Source organism: Coregonus clupeaformis, chromosome 5, assembly GCF_020615455.1.
Source record: "Coregonus clupeaformis isolate EN_2021a chromosome 5, ASM2061545v1, whole genome shotgun sequence".
Classification (NCBI taxonomy): Eukaryota; Metazoa; Chordata; class Actinopteri; order Salmoniformes; family Salmonidae; genus Coregonus; species Coregonus clupeaformis.
The window spans coordinates 32,938,085-32,958,084 of record NC_059196.1 but is presented as its reverse complement, the minus strand read 5'-3'; the positions used below and the strand labels follow the sequence as shown (position 1 = coordinate 32,958,084).

Below are 20,000 nucleotides of genomic sequence, written 5' to 3'. Positions count from 1 at the left end.
CTGAGCTTTGATCAATGCTGGGAGCAATATTTAGATGTTGACCCGTAATTTATATTCTCTATTGTGTACAAAATGCTGTACATATAAAATACAGAGGTCCTCATATGTAGTTGCGGACATGCGCTCTCTCTCTCTGGGAGGGAGAAATGATGGATGAGAGAGGGGAAGAGTGGTTGACCTAGGTTCACCTCTGAGAGAGGGGAAGAGTGGTTGACCTAGGTTCACCTCTGAGAGAGGGGAAGAGTGGTTGACCTAGGTTCACCTCTGAGAGAGGGAAGAGTGGTTGACCTAGGTTCACCTCTGAGAGAGGGGAAGAGTGGTTGACCTAGGTTCACCTCTGAGAGGGGAAGAGTGGTTGACCTAGGTTCACCTCTGAGAGAGGGGAAGAGTGGTTGACCTAGGTTCACCTCTGAGAGAGGGGAAGAGTGGTTGACCTAGGTTCACCTCTGAGAGAGGGGAAGAGTGGTTGACCTAGGTTCACCTCTGAGAGAGGGGAAGAGTGGTTGACCTAGGTTCACCTCTGAGAGAGGGAAGAGTGGTTGACCCTAGGTTCACCTCTGAGAGAGGGGAAGAGTGGTTGACCTAGGGTTCACCTCTGAGAGAGGGGGAAGAGTGGTTGACCTAGGTTCACCTCTGAGAGAGGGGAAGAGTGGTTGACCTAGGTTCACCTCTGAGAGAGGGGAAGAGTGGTTGACCTAGATTCACCTCTGAGAGAGGGGAAGAGTGGTTGACCTAGGTTCACCTCTTTCTGTCAGGGTGAAGAAGGCTCTTGAAAACAGAGAGGTGATATAAAGAAGTGTACATAAGATCCACAGGGGAACATACACACACACCAGCAATCACATGCACATGCACATTCTCACACACATACACACTATCTCTTTGACACACACACACACACACACACACACACACTTCAGAGAGTGATTGCGTTCACAGAATTCCACCCCCAGTGTAGATTGGAGTTTGTTCCGAGTTGAGATTGGAGTTTCCGGTGAAGTGGTGCTCCAAGGTGAGACTGATAGAGGATAATTACCAATGTTGGGGACTTGTGAACTATGAACTACATCTAGTTCAACAAGTAATTTAACTACATTTTGCAGTATCTTGGTGGTAGTTGAACTAAATTCAAATCTAGGTAGTGTTTTTAGTAGTTAATTACTTTTTTGCCATGCAGATGTATCGCTAACTATTGGAACTACAGAAAATTGTTTTTGCAAAAATAAAATATGGGTGAAGTAGACAATAACTTCCTTTTGTTTTTCACATCAGACCTGCCTAATTCACACTTGTGTTTAATAGGCTAAATTACACATTCTGTTAACATACTGTATGACCCCAAAGTGATCTGTTCTTGTAATTTGCAGTCAAGACACTATTTTGTCATAGTACAGCTTTTTACTTAAACGTTTAAGAGAGAGATTGAACAATAAGATCTAAGCTTACCAGAACCTGGATAATACCTTTATAATGTTAAGCTCTTATGACTCGAGTGGTATCAACAAAGAAAGCAAAGGATGTAAAGGATTGAATCGGTGAATCAGGTGTTCATGTTTTACCAAAGAGAAGCTCATTGTCTCTTAAAGGTTTCACTCAGTGTTTTGAGGGCTAAAACATTATGTAGTTTATTTGGTTTGGTTTCTAGGGCCCAACTCTCCTGTAGCAACAAGTTTCCCATTGATAGCTTTTTGTCACGCAGCAAATGCTAAGAGCAATTTCTCCACTCAAGAACAAAAAGAGGACACTTTTTAAAAGAACGTCATCAGAAAGCTTCAACATAGAGGCTTAAAGGCAGCGAGAGAGCGAGGGAGGCAGAGAGGTATGAAGGAGGAGATGAAGAGAAGGAAAGTGCTCTCTAAAATAGAAATATGGATGGTGGCTGAGTGGATGGAGGTAGAGGGGTAAAAAGGAGAGGAGAGGAGAGGAGAGGAGAGAAAAAGAGCTAGAGGACATGATAAAGAGGGAGAGAGTGCTCTTTACATTGGAAATGATCTTGGGCTGATGGAAGGACTAAGTTGAGGAGACTTACGATAATGATGGTGCCTGACACACTCAAACACACTGTCAACATTCCTACAACATTCCTACACACACAAACACACACACACACACACACACACACACACACACACCATTATGCGCAAATATTGATATAATAACCTTGATATCAAAGTAAACTTGGAGTCACGCAATGAAATGGTGTGAGGTCCTCCCACTACGACTCGGGAAAGCATGCAGTTTATTAGACTACAGATGAAATAGGTTATGATGAACTTCACAAGGTGGTGAAAGTGCACGTTGATGAGCTTGATGCTCCTTTCCAATAAATATCAAGGGTCTTATTCTGGTGACACTATGAGAGGTAGTGTATTACAGTGTAACATCTATGAAAGGTAGTGTATTACAGTGTAACGTCTATGAGAGTCAGTGTATTACAGTGTAACGTCTATGAGAGTCAGTGTATTACAGTGTAACATCTATGAGAGTCAGGGTATTACATTGTAATGTCTATGAGAGTCATTGTATTACAGTGTAACGTCTATGAGAGTCAGTGTATTACAGTATAACGTCTATGAGAGTCAGTGTATTACAGTGTAACATCTATGAGAGTCAGTGTATTACAGTGTAACGTCTATGAGAGTCAGTGTATTACAGTGTAACATCTATGAGAGTCAGTGTATTACAGTGTAACATCTATGAGAGTCAGTGTATTACAGTGTAACATCTATGAGAGTCAGTGTATTACAGTGTAACATCTATGAAAGGTAGTGTATTACAGTGTAACATCTATGAGAGTCAGTGTATTACAGTGTAACGTCTATGAGAGGCAGTGTATTACAGTGTAACGTCTATGAGAGTCAGTGTATTACAGTGTAACATCTATGAGAGTCAGTGTATTACAGTGTAACATCTATGAAAGGTAGTGTATTACAGTGTAACATCTATGAGAGTCAGTGTATTACAGTGTAACATCTATGAGAGTCAGTGCATTACAGTGTAACGTCTATGAGAGTCAGTGTATTACAGTGTAACATCTATGAGAGTCAGTGTATTAGTGTAACATCTATGAAAGGTAGTGTATTACAGTGTAACATCTATGAGAGTCAGTGTATTACAGTGTAACGTCTATGAGAGTCAGTGTATTACAGTGTAACGTCTATGAAAGGTAGTGATTACAGTGTAAAATCTATGCGTTGCTGTGGATGCTGCTGTTACTGCAGCTTGACATGACTGGAGTAACATGTTATTCAGGGGTGTGGAACACACACATACGCATGCATGCACATGAACACACACACCCACCTATACACACACACACACACACACACACAGTCCCATAGAGTAAGTTAAGTTTTCTCACTCCCATAGCATTACATATCAATACATCATGTTCCATTGGTTTATTTTTGTGTTGGAATAAAACATCACACAGGTTTCCCAATCAAATCACATCAAGTTGTATTTGTCACATGCGCTGAATACAACAGGTGTAGACTTTACAGTGAAATGCTTACTTACGAGCCCTTTACCAACAATGCAGAGTTGAAAAGTAAGAAAATCAGCTAATAGAAACAGAAAATATGAACAATAAATAACAATAACGAGGCTATATACAAGGTGTACCGGTACCGAGCCAACGTGCAGGGGTACGAGGTAGTTGAGGTAATTGAGGTAATTACCTCAATATGTACAATATGTGTTGGAGTGTCAGTGTAAACATGTGTGAGCGTGAGTAGAGTCCAGTGAGTGTGCATAGAGTCAGTGTAAGAGAGTCAGTGCAATAAAGGGTCAATGCAATAGTCCGGGAAGCCATTTCGTCCTGTTTCCTCCATATCCTCTCTCCCTCCTCTTGTATCCACACTGAGGAAAGATGAGTCCTGCAGTGTGTATACTGTGTACAAGAAAGATCTCTGCAGAGACGGAATAGCTTCCTATTATCGGCAACTCACACTACCGCTCGCAGTATGATTCGCAGTGTGTGTGTGTCTGTGTGTGTCTGTGTGTGTTTCTGTCTGTTTCTGTGTGAACGTGTGTTTGTAGCACGACGCGAGGCAGAGCGAGCAGCACCGCCATGCCGTGCCTCATAAATAGGAGTAAATTATTTAGCAGTGACACAAATGGAACAGCTCAGTCACACAGAGTCCCTGCAGGGCCCCACATTCACTTCCTTGCCATCACTGACCTCAATCATCCTCTATATGAGTATGGTAATGTCGTAATGAGTCTGTATATGAACCTATATGAGCAGGAATATGAACTTGTATGATAGGGCTGAGTGATTAACCGACATTAACTGAGGTACAGTGTTTCTACCTGAAAATACATGATCTAGGTGATAGATTGTTGGTATTCAGCAGTCATAAAAGTACGCCTTATTTACTTTGAAGAACTACTAAAATAGTGACTTTGTCAGACAGCATAGGCAGCAGCTCTATAGAGATGAGATGATGACTTGGAATGAAATAATAAAGTCATCAAATAAAACAAATGTAATATACACCACTTAAAAAATATATAATAATCAAACCGAAACCTAACCAAGCTCAAATAGCGCTAATCACTCAGCACTACTATGTGAGCGGGAATATGGGCTCTGATGAGCCAAATGTGCCAAGTCACTTTCTGAACTGATAAAACGTGGAGAGAAAAAAGGCTAGAAATCCAGGAGAAACTTAATTTCACAGAAGAGAAGGGAAGAGAACAGAAAAAACAGTTTGTGTTGCAGTGCAGACAGCAGGTGGACAACAACCACAGAGCTTCTGTCAGCAGTCAACCAGTGTTGTGCGTGTGTTAGTCTGTCTGTCTGTCTGTCTGTCTGTCTGCGTTTGGGGTGGAGAGAATCGTTTTCTCGCATCGAACCAAACCACAACAAAATCAGTGTAGCCCACAGCCCTGCAGGCGTTGCAGAAGTAAAACAACAAAAAATAGCTATTGGTGGTGTGTGTTTGTGTAAACGAGCGCAAGGAGTGTTTGTGTGTGAGGAAGTGAACATGACAGATTTAACAGTCCACAGGGCAGCGACAGGCTGTTTCCCTTCTTATCCATTTAGTGTTTCCTTCAGCTCAGGTTCATGTTCAGCACTGCCTGCCTGGATCTTTCAGCCTGCCTCTCTCTGGCTGCCTGGATCTTTCAGCCTGCCTCTCTCTGGCTGCCTGGTTCTTTCAGCCTGCCTCTCTCTGGCTGCATGGTTCTTTCCGCCTGCCTCTCTCTGGCTGCCTGGTTCTTTCTCCCTGCCTCTCTCTGCTGCCTGGTTCTTTCTGCCTTTCTCTCTCTGGCTGCCTGGTTCTTTCAGCCTGCCTCTCTCTGGCTGCCTGGTTCTTTCAGCCTGCCTCTCTCTGGATGCCTGCTTCTTTCAGCCTGCCTCCTTCTGGCTGCCTGGTTCTTTCTGCCTGCCTCTCTCTGGCTGGTTACACACATTGCAGAATAGACACTATAAATGCACACAGTGCACCACACACACAGACACACAAATACACACACACACACCATACTGTACACACTAAAGCATGCAGTAACCAAGGTGACTAGAAAGCGCACAAACATATGCTGCACTGTGAGCGAGCAGGTCTGGCTGAACACTCTCTACATTTTATTAATGTCAAAGTGATTTAGTGAGCCCAATACTGTCCAGTGGATATGGCCATTGATTCACATTATTAGACATTTTATTGACCGCATAAAACTCTGAAATGGGCTGTCACCTTTTTATGGGGGAATGGGCACAAAACCATGCATTGTGAAAATCTTCAGACAATGCAATTTTCACCTGTTGTCCGGCTAGAAGGACGACATATTCACACCCCAAGATCACACTGATACTAGTTATCTTTCTCTTTCCACCTGTCTTACTCTCTTTCTCTCTCTCTCATTCTCTCGCTTACACACACTCCCCCATCCCTAACCATTGTGTCTTGTGTCTTTCCTAGGCTGGAACAAAAGAGTGGACTATGAGCCAGGCACAGGCAGCAAGCAGTTGTTTCCCAAGATGCATCTGGAGACGTGTGGAGGGCCTTTCTCCTCAGTGAGGCCCACGGTGGAGCTACAGACCAGCCATATTGGGAAGGGCTGTGACCGGGAGACCTACTCTGAGAAGTCCCTGCAGAAACTCTGTGGTACGTACCTCATGAGATACATACAGTGAGGGAAAAAAGTATTTGACAAAGACATGATCAGTCTATAATTTTAATGGTAGGTTTATTTGAACGGTGAGAGACAGAATAACAACAAATAAATCCAGAAAAACGCATGTCAAAAATGTTATCAAATGATTTGCATTTTAATGAGGGAAATAAGTATTTGATTCGATTTTGGTCTCATCTGACCACCACACTTTCACCCAGTTCTCCTTTGAATCATTCAGATCTTCATTGGCAAACTTCAGACGGCCCTGTATATGTGCTTTCTTGAGTAGGGGGACCTTACGAGCGCTGCAGGATTTCAGTCCTTCACGGCGTAGTGTGTTACCAATTGTTTTCTTGGTGACTATGGTCCCAGCTGCCTTTAGATCATTGACAAGATCCTCCCGTGTAGTTCTGGGCAGATTCCTCACCGTTCTCATGATCATTGCAACTCCACAAAGTGAGATCTTGCATGGAGCCCCAGGCCGAGGGAGATTGACAGTTATTTTGTGTTTCTTCCATTTGCGAATAATCACATCAACTGTTGTCACCTTCTCACCAAGCTGCTTGGCGATGGTCTTGTAGCCCATTCCAGCCTTGTGTAGGTCTACAGTCTTGTCCATGACATCCTTGAAGAGCTCTTTGGTCTTGGCCATGGTGGAGAGTTTGGAATCTGATTGATTGATTGCTTCTGTGGACAGGTGTCTTTTATACAGGTAACAAACTGAGATTAGGAACACTCCCTTTAAGAGTGTGCTCCTAATCTCAGCTCGTTACCTGTATAAAAGACACCTGGGAGCCAGAAATCTTTCTGATTGAGAGGTGGTCAAATACTTATTTCCCTCATTAAAATGCATTTATAACATTTTTGACATGTGTTTTTCTGGATTTTTTTGTTGTTATTCTGTCTCTCACTGTTAAAATAAACCTACCATTAAAATTATAGACTGATAATTTCTTTGTCAGTGGGCAAACATGCAAAATCAGCAGGGGATCAAATACTTTTTTCCCTCACTGTGTGTCTCTATAAATGGCCATAGGTTAGTCGATGTATTTCACTTGATTTACAATTAGATATTCATTGTAGAACAGAACAGAGCCACTCCAAAAATAATCAAACTGAAGAGCCCTAACTGACAAGTCCAGTGTCAGTCAATAGCCTACAACACTCTTAATAAGAACACAAGTTAAACTCCCCAGACCCTTATCTGAATGCATAACTCCCTCTTCCTTCCCTCCCTCCCTCCCTCCCTCCCTCCCAACCCAGTTCGCTCTGTATGCATGGTTTACCACTAAAGAGCATTTTCAAAGCCTCCTATAATCATTAACTGATACCAAATAGAAAAATTATAATTGCTTTTTTAAAGCACAATCAATTTGAGATAATGTACAAAGACATCTGCAAACAGAATGCTAGGCTGTGCTTGGCGGTGGCGGTGGTGGCAGGGAAGCCTCCACACATCTATTTACTCCCAGAATCTAGTCACTGCAAGTCAAAACCTCTACATAGCCATGAATAGCAGGCGGAGAAACAGGGCTTTACAGACAGGCAGGAAAAATGTCCTGTTATTAGCAGAAAATGAACAGATGCATGTTTCAATTGTCTGGCTGGATGAGGGATGGGTCATATTGTATCAATGTGGTTTATTTGTAGCATTGCTATGTTTTGGAGGTACTATAATCACTGTGTAATAGCTGTGTTATAAACCATTTATTAATGTGGTATGCATGTGTAATACGGCATTACTTAGGCCCTACACTATTATAGTGGGAGTGAGGGTTGTTAGCGCTGCAGAGGAGCACTGTGGCCAGAATTATGTTTATCAAGAAGACACTGACAAAACAATAATATTTCAGGAAAAAGAATTTTGAGATAATTGAGTGTAGAGAATGATGGAGTGGGTAGAGAGAGAGAGAGAGAGAGAGAGAGAGAGAGAGAGAGAGAGAGAGAGAGAGAGAGAGAGAGAGAGAGAGAGAGAGAGAGAGAGAGAGAGAGAGAGAGAGAGAGAGAGAACTGTTTTCCTGTGAAAGGATCAGCCTGTCTGATTAACACTGAAAACGACATTAATTCCAGCCATCTTACTTTCTTTCCATTACCATGGTGTTCTGTAGGTTTCTTAGTATCCATGGAGGCAGATAAAGCAGTATGTACTGTATGCCTGGCATGGCCAGGGCTTATAATGACTCTCATCCACTCCTACCTCTGAAAGTCTGTTTCATTTGTCACAAATCAATACTTACATCCACTATCAATCTCTGAACATCGATTTACACATTAAGCTTGGGCATTTGGCTTATTCATAAGTGATCATAGCCAAGGTCAGTCTGAACTATCTGTATATCTGTGTTGATTGGTATTTACAGTCCTTTGTTGTTGTGCTTCCCTATCTGTTCCCACGGCAACAATTACCCAGGGGCCTCGTCGGGCAGCACAGACCTTCTCCCCGCCCCCAGCGCCTCCACCAATTGGACGGCGTCCCTGGTGACGGACAGTGGGCGGGACAGCGACCTCATCTTCCGGTTTGACGGGCGGCAAGCGGCAAAGATTCCGGACCAGGTGGTACCACAGAACCTGACTGATCAGTTCACCATTGCCACGTGGATGAAGCATGGACCCAGTCCTGGACTGAGGGCGGAGAAAGAGACGCTGCTCTGCAACTCTGATAAGACAGGTGAGAAGAGGGGAGGGAAGGTAGGGTGTGGTATAATGGTGATGGGGTGTGGTTGTAACTGACAAGAATGGGTTAGTCTTCACTTAAAAGAAGGGGTCTTAGTTCAAAGGTTGTGGTAATGTTAGGGAATGTGTGTTACCTTTACGCACTCTTCTGTTTCCTTGTCCCCTCTCCAGAGATGAACAGACACCACTACTCCCTTTACGTCCATAACTGTCGTCTGGTCTTCCTGCTCCGGAGAGACTTCACCCAGGTGGACACCTTCAGACCTGCAGAGTTCCACTGGAAACTGGAGCAGGTAGGCTACACAGTAGACTTTGTGTACATTAGAGATATTCATTTGTAATGTACTGTACCACTAAAGAGGGACAACTTGTCCTTATGAGTGTGTTGTCTATGAAACATGATGTGATGTTCAGATGGCCTGGACCGACCACTCCCTCTAAGAGCCTCTTGAACACCACCTAAAGTCCTTCATCCCAGAACCTCTCTAAAAGCCTCGATGCAGAGAGCAATATAGACCATTTTAGACCTACACATATGAAGACTATCTTTATTGAAAATGGTCCTTCACCAGTATGCTTTTGTGTGTGTGTGTGTGTCCATGTACAGTGTGTGGGTGGGTGACAGAAGCAGCTCCCTCTCGCCTGAGGTCGGCCAGGTCACCCTTACTGTCAGTCTCCAGCTCTCTGATTGGACAAAAGAGACGTGCAGCTGAGGCCGGGCAGTGAGAGGCAGAGTACGGGGCTGCTGGGTAATTTGAGGACATATCGCTGGCTGTGATTGGAGGAAGGACAGGGGGTCAGAGCATGACCTTGTGACTGGGGTTGACCTTTTGTGAGTCACCGTCTGGAGAAGTTCTGTAACATTCCGGAACAGATCACAGTTAGTTCGTCTTCCTGTGTCTATTTATTGCTCCTTTGTGTCCAGTTCTGTCTACATTAGCCAGCTTTGTTTGCACTGGGGCCAAGGATGGGGTCAATTCCATTTGAATTAAAATACAAATAAAATCAAGGCAACATTTCATTTGAGTTAGCTTAGTAGCTAAGCTGTTTAGACAGAGTGAAGCAGAGTCTTGTTTCTTGTTTTCCTCTCTCTCTCTCTCTCTCTCTCTCTCTCTCTCTCTCTCTCTCTCTCTCTCTCTCTCTCAGGGTTCCCCAACTGGCGGTTATTTTATTTGGTCGCCCAATTTTTCTGAGCATAAAAGATATATGTGATTGTATAAAAAAAATTGAAGGTTTGAAGTGATTATGTTTTAGTCATCTGTTTGGGCTTGTTGCAATCAATTTGCAGTCTATAAATTATAAATCCGCTCAAATCCTGCAGCTGAATCTAGTTGATGATCCCTGGAGTATACTGATAGAGGTAGTCTTTTAAACCTCGGGGGAGAACCTTTCATTAAGACTCGCATCACCTCTCTCCTCTCTCTCCATCATGTGTCTCTAAAACAAAATTAACTTTTTAATACCTGCAACTTACCCCCCCTACATGAATGTGAATGCTACCATGATTACGCATAATCCTGAATTAATCGTGAATAATGATGTGTGAGACATTTACAGACGCGCAAATATCATATACCCCCAAAAATTGTAAAAATTATTGTAATGGTGAGAGGTTAGCATGTCTTGGGGGTATGATATTTGTGCGTCTGTAACTTTCTCACTCATCATTATTCACGATTCATTCAGGATTATCCATAATCATGGTAGCATCCACATTAATGGAGAAGTGTTTAGAAACATATTCTATTCTTATTTACAATAAAAGTGACTCCAAAATGACACAATACATTATTTACCATTCATTTCTATTTGGCAAAAAATTATCTGAAACACAACCAAAACAAACAGCAAATGCATCCAACAAATGTGTAGTCTCAAGCTTGATGTAGTCATTGTGCGCATTGAATATGGAAACAAATAGTTAACTTTCCACTACTTTAATACACATAAGTGAATTTGTCCCAATAATTTGCACCCCTAAAATAGGGGGACTATGTACAAAAAGTGCTGCAATTTCTAAACGGTTCACCCGATATGGATGAAAATACCCTCAAATTAAAGCTGACAGTGTGCACTTTAACCTCATAGTCATTGTTTGATTTCAAATCCAAAGTTTTGGAGTATAGAGCCAAAAGAAGAAAAAATGCTTCACTGTCACAATAATAATAATAATAATGTGAAAATAGCCAATTTCTATGTCTTGTAGTAAGAAATATAGACAAAGATAAGTGTTTCCAATGACATCGGTGTGCATCGTGTGATTTTGACCAATTGTGAGTTGGCATTGCCTACTAATTGTCTACTAAGTCGTTGATGATGTCATTGGAAACACTTATCTTCCTCAATCTTTTTTACTACAAAACATAAAAACGCGCCATTTTCACATATGTTGATGTTGGGGTGATGCTGGAGATGGTGATGGTGAATATGAAGTTGATGAATTGTGAAGTTCCCCTTTAACTTGGACAACTCATACTGTGTATGGCACAGATCATAAACTGAGTGTACAAAACATTAAGAACACCTGCTCTTTCCATGACTGACCAGGTGAATCCAGGTGAAAGCTATGATCCCTTATTGATGTCACTTGTTAAATCCACTTCAATCAGTGTAGATGAAGGGGAGGTGACAGGTTCAAGAAGGATTTTTAAGCCGAGACAATTGAGACATGGATTGTGTATGTGTGGCATTCAGAGGGTGAAGATTTAAGTGCCCTTTGAACAGAGTATGGTAGTAGGTGCCAGGTGCACTGGTTTGTGTCAAGAACTGCAACGCTGCTGTTTTTTTTACGCGCAACAGTTTCCCGTGTGTATCAAGAATGGTCCACCACCCAAAGGACATCCAGTCAACTTGACACAACTGTGGGAAGCATTGGAGTCAATATGGGCCAGCATCCCTGTGGAACGCTTTCGACACCTTGTAGACTCCATGCCCCGATGAATTGAGGCTGTTCTGAGGGCAAAAGGGGGAGGAGCAACTCAGTATTAGGAAGGTGTTCCTAATGTTTGGTATACTAATGTTGGTATACACATCCATGAATGTAGACTATAGTTCCTGTTGAAAGGTCTAGGAAACATCCAACAGTGTGTGACTGAATGTAGCTTGTCATCTGGCAGTTTAGGACGAGGAAATAAAATAAAATGTGCATGACTGAAAGTGAGAAAGAAAAACCAGACAGAGATAGACAACCTCTGATAATTAGGATATAAATGGTGTCTCAGCTGTGTGTGGAAATTGAATGTCTAAGTGACATCATTTCCTGGGGCGATTACATGAAAACGGAGTAGGTTTTTAAATTAAAGCAATCAGAAAAACACACAGGGGATGGTTCAGTCACTTTCACAAATGAAAACACTGGAGCGTTGGAATAGAACAAGATAGTCAGAAGTGGTGTGTTTTCAATGTAGTCATGAGAAACATTTATGTCACGAATGTTCACTGTTAGCACTAGTTAACTTGACCTGTTAAGACTACCGGTTAAGACTACCTGTTAAGACTACCTGGTAAGACTACCTGTTAAGACTACCTGTTAACACTACCTGGTAAGACTACCTGTTAAGACTACCTGGTAAGACTACATGTTAAGACTACCTGTTAACACTACCTGGTAAGACTACCTGTTAACACTACCTGGTAAGACTACCTGTTAAGACTACCTGTTAACACTACCTGGTAAGACTACATGTTAAGACTACCTGTTAACACTACCTGGTAAGACTACCTGTTAACACTACCTGTTAACACTACCTGGTAAGACTACCTGTTAAGACTACCTATTAACACTACCTAGTATGACTACCTGTTAAGACTAACTGTTAAGACGACCTGTTAAGACTACCTGTTAGCATGTTCTTCTTCGATACCGGCTAATTATCAAAATCCAGAAAAGAGCCGTTAAATTCTACAACCACCTAAAAGAGAGAAGAGTCCCCTAAGCAAGCTGGTCCTGGGGCTCTGTTCACAAACACAAACAGACCCCACAGAGCCCCAGGACAACAACAACAACACAATTAGACCCAATCAAATCATGAGAAAACAAAAAGAGAATTACTTGACACATTGGAAAGAATTAACAAAAAAACTGATCAAACTAGAATGCTATTTGGCCCTAAACAGAGAGTACACAGTGGCAGAATACCTGACCACTGTGACTGACCCAAACTTAAGGAAAGCTTTGACTACGTACAGACTCAGTGAGCATGGCCTTGCTATTGAGAAAGGTCACCGTAGGCAGACCTGGCTCTCAAGAGAAAACAGGCTGTGCACACTGCCCACAAAATGAGGTGGAAACTGAGCAGCCCTTCCTAACCTGCCAAATGTATGACCATATTAGAGACACAAATAATTCGAAAACAAATCCAATTTTGATAAACTCCCATATCTATTGGGTGAAATACCACAGTCTGCAATCACAGCAGCAAGATTTGTGACCTGTTGCCACAAGAAAAGGGCAACCAGTGAAGAACAATCACCATTGTAAATACAACCCATACTTATGTTTATTTATTTTCCCTTTTGTACTTTAACTATTTGCACATCATTACAACACTGTAAATAGACACAATATGACATTTGAAATGTGTCTATTATTTTGGAACTTGTGTGAGTGTAATATTTACTGTAACTTTTTATTGGTCATTTCCATTTTGTTTATCCATTTCACTTGCTTTGGCAATGTAAACATATGTTTCCCATGCCAATAAAGCCCCTTGAATTTAATTTAATTGAGAGTGAGACCGAGAGAGTGAGACAGAGAGAGTGAGACCGAGAGAGTGAGACAGAGAGAGTGAGACAGAAAGAGTGAGACAGGGAGAGTGAGACAGAGAGAGTGAGACAGAGAGAGTGAGACAGGGAGAGTGAGACAGAGAGAGTGAAAGGGGAGAGAGAGAGCGGAGGGGGCTGTGTGTGTGTGTGTGAGCATGTGCGTGTGCGTATTTGTGTGTGTGTGTGTGTGTGTGTGAATGTTTGAGACAGAAAGAGAGGTATTTTTGTGAGTTCTATTTCTCTCTCACTGATTTTATGTCAAGCCCATCTTTCTTAAATGTGATGTTGATTCAGTAAAACTAATGTCTCCAGGGCACCATTTAGATGTGGAGCATCTGTGGTTCCTGATTTGCTGATGTGGTGTGTTTTTTAAAGTTTTTTTAATAACCATCAAATCATCCTTGTAAATAACAGCAAGCTTTGGCCTGTGGACCATTCCCTCTTCTAGTTCTCATCCTCTCTGTCTCTAGGTGACATTTCCCTTATGTCAACACACAAAAACACTATTACCCAGACAATGTCTAGGGAGAGGTTTTTAAAACGTTTATTTAATCATGTCCATTGCACCAACTGGCCAATCTCCTCTCCTCTCCTCTCCTCTCCTCTCCTCTCCTCTCCTCTCCTCTCCTCTCCTCTCCTCTCCTCTCCTCTCCTCTCCTCTCCTCTCCTCTCCTCTCCTCTCCTCTCCTCTCCTCTCCTCTCCTCTCCTCTCCTCTCCTCTCCTCTCTGTCCTCCTAAGCCCCTGTACTGACAGAGGATCTGAGAGCTCTCTCTCCCTACTGTCCCTGCCCTGCTCTTTTTGTTTCAGATACAGCTTTTGAAAATAATCCTCTCCTCTGGCTTTAGTGTCTGTGTCTTAGGGCTCAAGGGTCTTTGTGTCTCCCGGTGCATTTCCTGTACACTGTCTTTAGGTGTGTGTGCTTGGCCCAGTAGCCATGGGAACACACACACCTGTGTGTTTTCTTTGAGAAAGACAACATAACAGTGATTGGGAGAGAGGCAGGGAGGGACAGCCTCTCCCAGCCAGACCATATGGATCATTAGGCCAGAGTGAGTCTACTCTTCATTGAGACGGGCTGGAGACTAGGGCTGGAGGCTGAGGTCTGGTGATTGAGGGCTGGAGGTTGAGGGCTGGAGGTTGAGGACTAGAGGCTGAGGGCTGGAGGCTGGAGACTGAGGGCTGGAGGTTGAGGACTAGAGGCTGAGGGCTGGAGGCTGGAGACTGAGGGCTGGAGTCTGAGGGCTGTAGGCCAGAGACTGAGGGCTGGAGGCTGAGGGATGGACACTGAGGGCTGGAGACTGAGGGCTAGAGGCTGGAGAATGTGTGCTGGAGTCTGAGGGCTGGAGGCTGAGGGATGGACACTGAGGGCTGGAGACTGAGGGCTAGAGGCTGGAGTCTGAGGGCTGGAGAATGGAGCCTGAGGGCTGGAGACTGGAGGCTGAGAGCTGGAGGCTAGAGACTGAGGGCTGGAGGCTGAGGGCTGGAGACTAGGGCTGGAGGCTGAGGTCTGGTGATTGAGGGCTGGAGGTTGAGGGCTGGAGACTGAGGGCTGGAGACTGAGTGCTGGAGGCTGAGGGCTGGAGGCTGAGGGCTGGAGGTTGAGGACTAGAGGCTGAGGGCTGGAGGCTGGAGACTGAGGGCTGGAGGTTGAGGACTAGAGGCTGAGGGCTGGAGGCTGGAGACTGAGGGCTGGAGTCTGAGGGCTGTAGGCCAGAGACTGAGGGCTGGAGGCTGAGGGATGGACACTGAGGGCTGGAGACTGAGGGCTAGAGGCTGGAGTCTGAGGGCTGGAGAATGGAGCCTGAGGGCTGGAGACTGGAGGCTGAGAGCTGGAGGCTAGAGACTGAGGGCTGGAGGCTGAGGGCTGGAGACTGAGACTGAGGGCTGGAGTCTGACGGCTGGAGACTGAGAGCTGGAGGTTGGAGACTGAGAGCAGTAACACTTTGCTGCTTTCTTGTCCTCCCTCGCTCTCTCACACACAATTCCTGTCTCCCTCCGTCTCTCTTCCTCTCTCTTCCTTGCTCCACGATGTGCAGTGCTAATAGAACACATATCTCCACCTCCCTGTCATTTAGTAACCACATCAACACCATTCCACACAACTAAGAGGCACTTATGCTACTCATAAAAGAGAGTGATTACATCCAGAAAAGGAAGCGATAGAGAGAGGAGGGATGAAAAGACTGAGCCAGTGGAAGAGGTAGGGAAAGAAAGAGTGTGTAAGAGGTAGGGAAAGATCTGCATAATAAATACTGATTTAATCTCCTCTATATAAATGTGTGTGTGAGGAGTGTGATTATGTGGAGGAGGAGGAGGCCTGTATGAGCGATAAATAATGTCCCACTCACGCCCAAGAGATAATGACAGGCCGTCTTATTATTAGTTAGAGGTGGGTGTCTTGTGGTGTAGGATTATTGTTCAGATGTTCTACAGATACTCTACAGCCATTCTCCGAGATAATGGCACATGCCTCCACCTCAAACCAATAAAAAGATAACTCAATCTATTCTCTCTCTTTCTCTCTCTCTGGCTGTTTCTCCCCTATCTCTTCATCAATCATCCTATTTATTTTTGTTACTATATATTTTTTTACTCTTGATGATAATCTCCAGATGAATACTGACAGGGTATGTGCGTATGGTGTGTGATTATCAATATTAGATGCAAGCAACGCTTATTACTTCATTATTGACTTCCTTAATAAATCCACTTGAGAGGAATAGCTGAGATGTTGTTTTGTATTGTTGCTCTCCATATCGTTTTAGTCAGTAGAGGATTGCCATGGGAAGATGAGTGTTTTCCAGTCCAAACCTTTTAGAGATATCAATAGCAGAGGTGATGGAGGCTATTACACCGGTATTATGTACTGTACTCCACACACTGCAATCTCAAGGATAGAGGGGAACTGATAATGTGTGTGTATGTGTGTTTGTGTCTGATATGGCTCATAGCTGTAGAGAAACAGTGGGCAGTCAGTGTGGTCTGTGTGGAGTGTTTGGGCATCAGTGCACAGCCAGACTCCACCCTCCAGCCATCAGCCTCCAGCCCTCAGCCTCCAGCCCTCAGACTCCAGCCCTCAGACTCCCTCCCAGTCTCCAGCCCTCAGTCTCCAGCACACAGCCTCCAGCCCTTAGCCTCCAGCCCTCAGACTCCAGCACACAGTCTCCAGCCCTCAGCCTCCAGCCCTCTGTCTTCAGCCCTCAGTCTCCAGCCCTCAGCCTCCAGCCCTCAGTCTCCAGCTCTCAGACTCCAGCCCTCAGTCTCCAGACCTCAGCCTCCATCCCTCACTCTCCAGCCCTAGTCTCCAGCCCTCAGTCTCCAGCCCTCAGTCTCCAGCCCTCAAGCTCCAGCCCTCAAGCTCCATCCCTCAGCCTCCAGCCCTCAGGCTCCAGCCATCAGGCTCCAGCCCTCAGTCTCCAGCCTTCGATTACAGCCCTCAGCCTCCAGACTCCAGCCCTCAGACTCCAGCCCTTGGTCTCCAGCCCTCAGCCTCCAGCCCTCAGCCTCCAGCCCTCAGCCTCCAGCCCTCAGCCTCCAGCCCTCAGCCTCCAGCCCTCAGTCCCCAGCCATCAGCCTCCAGCCCTCAGCCTCCAGCCCTCAGCCTCCAGCCCTCAGTCTCCAGCCCTCAGTCTCTAGCCTCTAGACCTCAGCCTCCATCCCTCAGCCTCCAGCCCTCAGTCTCCAGCCCTCAGCCTCCAGCCCTCAGTCTCCAGCCCTCAGTCTCCAGCCCTCAGTCTCCAGCCCTCAGCCTCCATCCCTCAGTCTCCAGGCATCAGTCTCCAGCCCTCAGTCTCCAGCCCTCAGTCTCCAGCCCTCAGCCTCCATCCCTCAGTCTTTAGCCCTCAGTCTCCAGCCCTCAGCCTCCAGCCCTCAGTCCCCAGCCCTCAGCCTCCAGCCCTCAGTCTCCAGCCCTCAGTCTCCAGCCCTCTATTCCAGCCCTCAGCCTCCATCCCTCAGACTCCAGGATCAGTCTCCAGCCCTCAGTCTACAGCCCTCAGTCTCCAGCCCTTGGTCTCCAGCCCTCAGCCTCCATCCCTCAGTCTCTAGCCCTCAGTCTCCAGTCCTCAGTTTCCAGCCCTCTATTCCAGCCCTCTGCCTCCATCCTTCAGTCTCCAGCCCTCAGTCTCCAGACTCCAGCCCTCAGACTCCAGGCACCTGCCCTCAGAATCCAGCCCTCAGTCTCTAGCCTCTAGCCCTCTGCCTCCAGTTCTCAGCCTTCATCCCTCAGCCTCCAGCCCTCAGTCTCCAGCCCTCTATTCCAGCCCTCAGCCTCCATCCCTCAGTCTCCAGGCATCAGTCTCCAGCCCTTGGTCTCCAGCCCTTGGTCTCCAGCCCTTGGTCTCCAGCCCTCAGGCTCCAGCCCTCATCCTCCAGCCCTCAGTCTCCAGCCCTCAGCCTCCAGCCTTCAGCCCCCAGCCCTCAGTCTCCAGCCCTCAGTCTCCAGCAGAAAAGTGTTACTGTTCTTGTCAGGGCATCAGTGAAATGCGGTAGGCGAAGTCAAGCGCAGGACACAGAGTTGATCAGAAGACGTACTTTACTCGAAGGTAAAACAAATAAAAACAACCTCCAAACAGGGAGGGAACAAACCCGCACACTAACGACAGCCGAAACAATAACAAACACACACAACACACAGTGTAAGACAGAGGGTTAAATAGGGAAGACATCACTACATAATGGGAAACAGGTGTAACCAATAAAGACAGAACAAGTCGAACATCGATACATGGATCGGTAGCAGCTAGTACTCCGGTGACGACGAACACCGAAGCCTGCCCGAGCAAGGAGGAGGGAAAGCCTCGGCTGAATCCGTGACAGTACCCCCCCCTTGACGCGCAGCTCCAGCTGTGCGCCGAACCCCGGCCTCGGGGACGGACAGGAGGATGCGGAGCAGGGCGGGTCGGATGACTCTGGTGGAACTTCCTCAACATGGAAGGATCTAGGATGTCCCTCCTAGGGACCCAGCACCGTTCCTCCGGACCGTACCCCTCCCACTCCACGAGATACTGCAGGCCCCCCACCCGACGCCTCGAATCCAAAATGGAACGGACCGAGTACGCCGGAGCATACTCGGTCCAGTGGGGGCGGAGGAACCTCCCGTACCTCAGACTCCTGGAGTGGACCAGCTACTACCGGCCTGAGGAGAGACACATGGAACGAGGGGTTAATACGGTAATTAATAGGAAGTTGTAACCTATAACAAACCTCGTTCAATCTCCTCAGGACTTTAAATGACCCCACAAACCGCCCACCCAGCTTCCGGCAGGGCAGGCGAATGGGCAGGTTTCGGGTCGAGAGCCAGACCCGATCCCCCGGTGCATACACCGGGGCCTCACTGCGGTGGCGATCGGCGCTCGCCTTTTGTCGCCTGATTGCCCGCTGCAGGTGTACATGAGCAGCGTTCCAGGTCTCTTCCGAGCGCCGAAACACCTATCCACCGCAGGAGCTTCGATCTGGCTCTAATGGCAAGGTGCCAGGACCGGCTGATAACCTGACACACACTGGAAAGGCGTAAGGTTAGTAGAGGAGTGGCGGAGTGAGTTTTGGGCTATCTCTGCCCAGGGGATATAACCCGACCACTCCCCCTGCTGGTCCTGGCAATAGGACCTCAGAAACCTACCCACATCCTGGTTAACTCTCTCCACCTGCCCATTACTCTCGGGGTGAAAACCTGAGGTAAGGCTAATCGAGACCCCCAGACATTCCATGAACTCCCTCCAGACCCTAGAGGTGAACTGGGGACCCCGATCCGACACAATATCCTCAGGTACCCCGTAATGCCGGAAGACGTGTGTAAACAGGGCTTCAGCAGTTTGTAGGGCTGTAGGGAGACCTGGCATAGGAATGAGACGGCAGGCCTTCGAAGACCGATCCACAACGACCAGGATCGTGGTGTTCCCCTGCGAGGAGGGAAGGTCCGTCACAAAGTCCACCGATAGGTGGGACCACAGCCGTTGTGGAACGGGTAGGGATTGTAATTTCCCTCTGGGCAGGTGTCTAGGTGCCTTACACTGGGCGCACACCAAGCAGGAGGAAACATAAACTCTCACGTCCTTGGCTAGAGTGGGCCACCAGTACTTCCCACTAAGACAGTGCACTGTCCGACCGATTCCAGGATGACCAGAGGAGGGTGACATGTGAGCCCAATAGAAAAATCGATCACGAACCTCGAGCGGCACGTACATCCGACCCTCTGGACACTGGGGGGGAGTAGGCTAGGTACGTAACGCCCGCTCGATGTCCGCATCAACCTCCCACACCACCGGTGCCACCAGACACGACGCCGGGAGTATGGGAGTGGGCTCAATGGACCTCTCCTCTGTGTCATACAGTCGGGACAGGGCGTCTGCCTTTCGCGTTCTGGGAACCTGGTCTGTAAGTGAGCGTAAACACAAATCGAGTGAAAAACGTAGCCCACCTTGCCTGACGAGGGTTCAAC

The 20,000-nt window shown here is 46.3% G+C and overlaps 1 protein-coding gene across 1 annotated transcript in view; it reads left to right on the top strand.

The window, feature by feature from the left end:
* Nucleotides 1-20,000, top strand: part of LOC121566897 (calsyntenin-2-like) — a 366,362-nt gene that overhangs the window by 316,736 nt on the left and 29,626 nt on the right. The window contains exons 6-8 of the mRNA XM_041876806.1: nucleotides 5,928-6,113; nucleotides 8,534-8,791; nucleotides 8,968-9,089. Of these exons, the coding sequence (XP_041732740.1) occupies nucleotides 5,928-6,113; nucleotides 8,534-8,791; nucleotides 8,968-9,089 (566 nt within the window). The remainder of the gene's footprint in view (nucleotides 1-5,927; nucleotides 6,114-8,533; nucleotides 8,792-8,967; nucleotides 9,090-20,000) is intronic.